The sequence below is a fragment of the Solanum verrucosum genome, unplaced genomic scaffold, assembly GCF_900185275.1.
Source record: "Solanum verrucosum unplaced genomic scaffold, falcon-dt-bn FXZP01000255.1, whole genome shotgun sequence".
Taxonomy (NCBI): Eukaryota; Viridiplantae; Streptophyta; class Magnoliopsida; order Solanales; family Solanaceae; genus Solanum; species Solanum verrucosum.
In genome coordinates this window covers 1,358,492-1,367,019 of record NW_026020006.1, presented here as the reverse complement: position 1 = coordinate 1,367,019, position 8,528 = coordinate 1,358,492, and the positions used below count along the sequence as shown (strand labels likewise).

Sequence of the window (8,528 nt, the reverse complement as noted above, 5' to 3'; positions counted from 1 at the left end):
AAGATGTCTTAGATATGCTATGTAGGATGTCGGATGTAAAGAGTTACTAAATATAGAAAGCAACATTCTTTTTCAAACAGACTAAAAGAAAAACTAAGTAAGACAGACAAATTGAAATCGAGGGGTACTATTCATTGCCTTCATCCTTCTCTTTTACGGAGTCAATTAATTAGGGACAGAGGGAGTACTAGACAGTGACCACATTGACTTCCGCGATTGATTGGTTCCAGTCCATGATCGCGAAGGGTATTAACTGAGCTGAGTTTCCTCAGCTACATTTTTTATTTGTTGTCTTCCCAACAATATAAAACTTATTGAACACGAACAAAACGTTATAAGTTGCACTAGTTATCTCATCATTATATATTGACGAAAAAAAATTAAGTGAAAAGAAGAGATATATTAGTAACACACCAATGTATCAAACGACTGTTTTTTTTGTGTGTGAAGAACTTTAGAAATCATGCATTAAGAAAGTAAATAACTTTCTTGATGTATGTACAAGAAAAATATTCTATCTTTAATTTAGTGTGAGTTTCTAAATTGTGAAAAAAAGGTGTTTGATAAAATCTTGAATTGACAGCAGGGGATTTGAAAAAGGTGAAATTTTTCTAGTTTTTTTTTACAGAAAATGTCAGCTACTATAAGCAAAGATGAATTGTCCAAGTCTTTGAGAATGAGTTTTGGATCAGCAAGTGTTAGGGAAGTTTTTACTGTACCTGGAGAGGATGTTTTCCAAAGAAATGGGAGGGAAAATGATGACGAAGACGAGCTAAAATGGGCTGCAATGGACAGACTTTCAACAGATGATGGTCTGAGGAAAGATGTTTTGAAGCAAACATTGGATGATGGAAAGATTGTTCATCAAGAAGTCGATGTTACCAATCTTCGATTGAAAGATAAAAAGAAGTTGATGGAAAGTATACTTAAGATTGTTGAAGAAGATTATGAGAGGTTTCTTCTTAGACTAAGAGATAGGATTGATAGGTAAAACACTTTAATCTTTCTTGATTTTCAGTCTCTTTTTCTCGATTCATTGGTGTCACGTTCAGTTTGTGCACACCTCAACTATTTTATTGAGTACTTGTTCATTGAGGCTTAGTCAGATGACACGAAATCACATATTTGTCGTTGTTAAGATTTGAACCTTGTGTCCCATGGTTTTCATCCTTGAGTGCAATAATCTTTTTTTGGTGCTTTGATGTTGTTCCAATTATACAAATTATGTGTATATCAATAGGAATATTTTGATGTTTTTTTTTGCATGATATAGGGTTGGGATTGATATTCCAAAAATTGAAGTTCGATTCGAGCATCTTTCCATCGAAGGAGATACATATGTTGGATCTAGAGCACTGCCTACTCTGTGGAATGCTACTATCAACTTTGTAGAGGTACTATTTCCTTTCAACAATTATAGTGAGCACTCTGTGCAGCAAGGTACTTGTCCTAATCAAGTTTCTTTTTTATGTTCAAATTTCATAGGGGGCTCTTGAAAAAATCAAGCTTGTCCCTTCGAAGAAAAGGGCCGTCAAGATACTTCGTGATGTAAGTGGAATAGTAAAACCATCAAGGTATGTTCAATAAACACATTCCGTCTATAGTCTGTTTGGCGAAGCTCCCAAGATCTGCTTATTTTTAAAAATTGCTTTTAGTCAAATAGTCTATTTGGTGAAGTTTCCAAATTCTGTTTAATTTGAAAAGTGTTTTTCGTCGGAGTCTCAGAAAAGCACATCGTGCTTGTTGTATCTTATAGGATGACACTACTTCTTGGGCCTCCAGGAGGTGGGAAAACTACACTGCTAAAGGCACTTGCTGCAGTGCCAGACAAGGATCTAAGGGTATGTGAATCTTTGACTTTGAGAAATGACGGCATAAAGTGTTTATTCTATGATGTATATCTAACTATTTGTTCATCGGTTAGGTTGCTGGAAAAATCAATTATTGTGGTCATGAACTGTCGGATTTTATCCCTCAAAGGACTTGTGCTTATATTAGTCAGCATGATCTTCATCATGGAGAGATGACAGTCAGAGAGACGTTGGATTTTGCTGGACGTAGTTTAGGAGTTGGAACAAGATATGAGCTCCTCAAAGAACTGTCAAGGCGCGAAAAGGAATTGGGAATCATACCAGATCCTGAGATAGATGCATTTATGAAAGCTACAGCAGTTGCAGGCCAAGAATCAAGCCTAGTCACAGACTATGTTCTTAAGGTTAGATCCTGATAATTCCGTGCATCTAAGAACCGGATAAGGGGTATCTTATTGTTGAGATGTTCTGCAGATTCTTGGGCTGGATACCTGTGCTGATATAATGGTAGGTGATCAGATGAGAAGAGGTATATCAGGTGGACAAAAGAAGCGGCTGACGACAGGTTTTAGACTATTGCTCCATCCGTTCCATTTTACATGACACTCTTTTCTTTTTAGTCTGTTCCGAAAAGAATGCATTTTTCTAAATTTGATGGAACTCTTTGCCTTTAAATTTCCCGTTTACCCTTAATGACATGCTTTTATAACAACATAAATGTTATGGCAATGAGTGTCATTAGTCTATCTTTCATTCTTATGTCATTTGTATGAACTTTTTATTGAATACAGGAGAAATGTTGGTTGGTCCTGCTAAAGTTTTCTTTATGGATGAAATCTCGACGGGCCTTGACAGTGCTACGACATTTCAAATTGTAAAATACATGAGGCAGATGGTCCATATAATGGATGTGACTATGATAATATCCCTTCTTCAACCTGCACCTGAAACTTTTGAACTTTTCGATGACATTATTTTGCTATCAGAGGGACGCATAGTCTACCAAGGTCCACATGAGATCGTGCTTGAGTTTTTCGAAAGTGTTGGATTTAAATGCCCAGAAAGGAAAGGAATTGCTGACTTTCTCCAAGAGGTTACTTCTCTAAAGGACCAAGAACAGTATTGGTTCAGAAAAAAACAGCCTTACAGATTCATTACAGTAGCTGAATTCGCGGAACACTTTAGCAATTTCCATGTTGGACGTGAACTTTTCGATGAACTAGGAGTTGCTTATGACAAAAGTAAAGCCCATCCTGCTGCACTTGTCACAGAAAAGTATGGTATCTCCAACATGGAACTCTTCAAGGCATGTTTTTCAAGGGAATGGCTATTGATGAAGCGGAATTCGTTCTTATACATGTTCAAGACATTCCAGATTATTATCATGGCAATTATAGCCTTTACAGTATTCTCTAGGACAGAAATGAAAGTTGGACAGATAGCAGACGGTAACAAATTTTGCGGGGCATTGTTTTTCAGCCTCATCAATGTAATGTTTAACGGTACTGCAGAACTTGCATTGACCCTTTTCAGACTTCCCGTGTTCTTTAAACAAAGAGATTCTCTATTTTATCCTGCCTGGGCTTTCGCTCTCCCTATTTGGCTTTTAAGAATCCCCCTTTCCTTTATGGAATCATTGATATGGATTGTCCTTACGTATTATACCATCGGTTTTGCTCCTGCTGAAAGTAGGTATGTACCCGTCGTTCACTCCTAGAGACCAAATAATATGATCTATGATCAATGTAAATGTTTAATACACAATGAACAATTAGCTCAAAGTGATCAATCTTACATTATTTGCACCTTGGAAAATTTTCAGGTTTTTCCGCCAATTCTTAGTTTTTTTCGCTCTGCACCAGATGACGTTGTCTCTCTTCCGTTTTATTGCTGCAATTGGAAGGACTCTAGTAGTTGCAAACACTATTGGCACTTTCACTCTACTGATAGTCTTTGTACTTGGTGGTTTCATTGTTGCTAAAGGTCAGTTCTCTATGAGGAATTTCTTTATACTCCCTCCGTATCAATTTGTTTGTTAGGTTTTGACTTGACACGAAGTTTAAGAAAGTAAAGAAGACTTTTGAGTCTTGTGGTCTTAAACTAAAGATATGTAGAATGAACCAAAATGTACTTTAATCTTGTGGCCATAAACATTCTTTTTGAAATGGACTAAAAAGGAAAGTAAGATAAACATTCTTTTTGAAACGGACTAAAAAGGAAAGTAGGACAAACAAATTGAAACGGAGGGAGTTGGAGATTGTCAATTCTTACATCAGGGATCTGTAAAATGAAGTTAGAATACTAAAATAGATCGACGTTCACATAAATATCCAATAATCTTAATGCCATTGCTTATTTATTGTTGTAGATGACCTCGGACCATGGATAAAATGGGGCTACTATGTGTCTCCCATGTCATATGCGCAGAATGCAATAGCCATCAACGAGTTTCTGGACAAAAGATGGAGTACTGTAAGCTCTACGATTCATTCGCGAACAATGACTACCATCAACTTTTGATTATCTTTACTTACCTATCTTTTTCTTTTCAGAGTAACAATGACACATATTTCTCTGAGGAAACAGTAGGCAAGGTTATTCTTAAGTCGAGGAGCATGTATTTAGACGAGTATATGTTCTGGATATGTGTTATCGCCTTATTTGCCTTCTCATTTCTCTTCAACTTCTGTTTCATCTTGGCGCTGACATACATGAACCGTATGATAGAAATTCTCTCTTCTATTTATAACTTCAGAAATTCATTTCTTGTTCTCTGATCCATTCTTGTAAACAAAATGCAGCATCTGCTGATTCTAAATCTGTTACTATGGATGATGACAAAAGTAAGAAAAACGAGCATGGAAACCGTAATCTCAAAGAATCAACAGAGAAGAGTTCAGCATCCACCACCGCAACGTTTGAAGGTTTGACAAGCATATACATATCCACTTTCCATGCCTTTAGACTTCTAAATGTGATTCCTTTAGAGAGATACTCGTGTAAAATTAAGCGAAAACTGAATGATCATTGCAGATATAGATATGGATGTAAGGAATAACAAAAGAGTAGGCAAAAAAAGAGGAATGGTGCTTCCTTTCCAGCCATTGTCACTTGCATTTAACCACGTCAATTACTCTGTCGATATGCCAGCAGTAAGAAACATTCACTGGGTTCCAAGTGTTGATACTGATATGCTTAATTTCTTACTCATCATCTGGTTGTATGACTTGTCAGGAAATGAAAGCCAAAGGAATTGAAGAGACTTGTCTCCAATTGTTACGAAATGTCAGTGGCGCGTTCAGGCCTGGAGTTCTTACAGCCTTAGTTGGTGTAAGTGGAGCTGGGAAGACTACTTTGATGGATGTCTTAGCAGGAAGAAAAACCGGTGGCTATACTGACGGAAGTATCATCATTTCTGGTTATCCAAAAAACCAATCAACTTTTGCTCGGATAAGTGGTTATTGTGAACAGAATGACATTCATTCTCCACATGTTACTGTCTATGAGTCATTGATATATTCAGCTTGGTTGCGTCTCTCTCCGGATGTCAAAAAGGAAACTAGGAAGGTATTTACTCCTATCATCTCGTCCCTTGGTCCGCAAAAGCCTCATTTATTGTTCCTGCATATGTTTCTAAACCTTGCTCGCATTTTGGTCCCAAGTCCGGATAAAAAAGGAGAGTTACGATAGGCTTACAGCCAGCGTAAAACTAGTCAATTATGATGAATCATCACAATACAGAATAGACAATCTCATCTGTCTTGAGGCCATGTTAATTTTCATGGAAAAGAAGGTGAAGGATTAACTTGCTTGGTGTTTTTGTTCAGAATTTCGTCGAGGTAGTAATGGAACTAGTCGAGTTGAATCCTCTCATGAACTCTCTAGTTGGCCTGCCAGGGGTAGATGGTCTCTCAACTGAACAAAGGAAGCGACTGACGATTGCTGTAGAACTAGTAGCAAATCCATCTATTATTTTCATGGATGAACCTACATCAGGACTTGATGCTAGAGCAGCAGCAATTGTGATGCGAACTGTGAGAAATACAGTAGATACAGGCCGAACTGTCGTGTGCACTATACACCAGCCAAGCATAGATATCTTTGAAGCTTTTGATGAGGTAATGATTGGAACATTAGCAATTATATGACACTCTTTCTTTGATGCCACTGTTCTTATGTGATCGATAACCTTTGCAGCTGTTGTTAATGAAAAGAGGAGGACAAGTCATTTATGCAGGGCCTCTTGGGCATCATTCTCGCCTATTGATCGAATATTTTCAGGTCAGTATCATCTCATTCAAAAATTTCAAGGTGTCGCGGCATTACTGTATAGATAAATCAGTAACAAAAACCGTTTTTTTTTTTCAGTCTGTTCCGGGGGTTCCTACAATCAAAGAAGGATATAATCCAGCTACTTGGATGTTGGATATCACCACTCCAGCAGTTGAGGCTCAAGTTAATGTGGACTTTACAGATATTTACGCGAAATCTGATCTGTACAGGTAACTTTAGAACTGATAAACTAGTCCTTTTGATTATATTTCAAGTACTGTTTTACAACTCAAACTTGCACAGGAGGAATCAAGAACTAATCAAACAATTAAGTGTTCCAGCACCAGGGTCCCGAGACCTTCATTTTCCTACGAAATACTCCCAAACGTTTATCAGTCAGTGCAAAGTTTGCTTTTGGAAGCAACACTTGTCCTATTGGAGGCATCCACAATATAATGCCACACGGTTTTTCATGACAGCAACGATTGTAATCATATTCGGAATTATCTTCTGGGATAAAGGGAACAAAATGTAAGTCATCAGCTTACTGAAGAATTCATTTCTCCTTCTATCATCACTGATTTATCAATGAATCAATTAAGTACGCCTCAATCCTTGCTCGTTTAACCTGATGTGATCATCATGATAACAGGTACAAACTACAAGATTTATTAAATATACTTGGAGCTATGTATGCTGCTGTTGTGTTCCTTGGCGGAGCAAATACTCCAGCTGTCCAGTCAGTTGTGGCAGTAGAAAGAACAGTCTTTTATCGAGAAAGAGCAGCAGGGATGTATTCCGCGCTGCCTTATGCATTCGCTCAGGTAAACGAATCACTAACAGAACATAACTTGTGAAAGTTTCATTTTGGACTAATATTTCATCATGGAAGAGATTAATGTTCCATTTTTCCTTCTGCAGGTAGCCATAGAGACTATCTACGTCGCGATCCAAACTTTTATTTACAGCCTCCTGTTATACACAATGATTGGTTTCCACTGGACAGCTGTTAAATTCTGTTGGTTCTATTTCTTCGTCTTCATGTGCTTCATCTACTTCACAATGTATGGAATGATGCTTGTAGCACTCACTCCAAGCTACCCAATTGCATTCATCGTCATGTCATTCTTCCTCAGCTTTTGGAACTTGTTCTCTGGTTTCCTTATCCCTAGAACGGTAAGTACAATAATCTCTGCACTATCGAAATGAGTTTAACTTCTCTACACTGACCGAGTCAAAGCATTTTTATACTATAAGGTCACTCAAAAGACGCTACAAGTAACCTTCCATAAAAAGTGGGACTAGTATCCCCAAAAATAAGACAGGTTACCTCCTATAACAGGCTTAAAACACCGATAAATGTAAGAATTCTTGTCATTAGTAACATTGAAACGAAACGATACTATATCCTGTAACTCAAATTTAGAAATAAGGATGATTATAAATCTCAAAAATAGTATGAAAAAATACACATTTTAGAGAAGCAGAACAACATCTCAGTCCCAAATAAGTTAAGGTCAGCTATATGAATCTTTGCGACTCCATTTAAGCTCAACTAATATCATCATCACATCAAAAGAAGCAAAACACAACTAACTGAAATTTAAAACATGGAAAAAGATCTCAACATCTGATACGTCAAAAATTTGTTTTTTTGCAGCAAATTCCGATATGGTGGAGATGGTATTACTGGGGCTCTCCAGTAGCATGGACAATATATGGTCTTGTAACATCTCAGGTAGGTGATAAGGACGATAACATTGAGGTACCAGGCGTTGGCGAAATACCACTAAAGCTGTTTTTAAAAGAATATTTGGGATTTGAGTATGAATTCTTGGGAGTTGTTGCTGTTGCTCATGTTGCTTGGGTTGTTCTGTTCTGCTTTGTTTTTGCCTATGGCATCAAGTTCTTGAATTTCCAAAGGAGATAAAATGAACTTGATAAAGTTTAGTGTACACATAAAATGTACATAAAGCTAAGCAAAGAAAACAATTGTTGCTCAGACTCTCCAAAAATGTTGTCTAACTTGTGTCGAATCCTCCAAAATGCACTACTTTTGAAGGATCTGGCATGCACATGACGATATTTTTCAAAAAGTCCGAGCAACATAGATCATCATACTATTTATTTCTTCCATGCTACTCAAGATAGTTCATTTTGTGTCATGTATATGATATATTAATTTTGACGTATAAATTTCTTCTGTAAGAGATTTTCTCTTGAACTCTTGTGATGTTAAGTAAGTAGAACTCTACATTTTTTTTAGTAATTTATTTAAGGGAAAAGACTCAAATATGCCATCGAACTTTGAGAAAATGCTCATCTATGTCATCCGTTAAAAGTTTGGATCATCTCGTCAAATTTACTTGCATTTATCAATTCCTCTCATCAAATTTTAGCCTATGAAAATATAACTCGTCTAAACTTGGAAATAGCTCAAGTCAG

General features: G+C 37.0%; 1 protein-coding gene across 1 annotated transcript; it reads left to right on the top strand.

The window, feature by feature from the left end:
• Positions 1-558: 558 nt before the first annotated feature.
• On the top strand, positions 559-8,013 carry LOC125819472 (pleiotropic drug resistance protein 2-like). Its single transcript, XM_049498898.1, has 20 exons — positions 559-987; positions 1,274-1,394; positions 1,486-1,574; positions 1,757-1,841; positions 1,925-2,215; positions 2,286-2,376; positions 2,603-3,503; positions 3,634-3,794; positions 4,180-4,283; positions 4,364-4,529; positions 4,613-4,735; positions 4,845-4,963; positions 5,046-5,378; positions 5,639-5,929; positions 6,009-6,092; positions 6,180-6,313; positions 6,387-6,614; positions 6,736-6,907; positions 7,005-7,259; positions 7,744-8,013. The coding sequence occupies exons 1-20, from the start codon at positions 632-634 to the stop codon at positions 8,011-8,013; spliced, it is 4,374 nt and encodes a 1,457-aa protein (XP_049354855.1). The 5' UTR covers positions 559-631.
• The last annotated feature ends 515 nt before the right edge of the window (positions 8,014-8,528 follow it).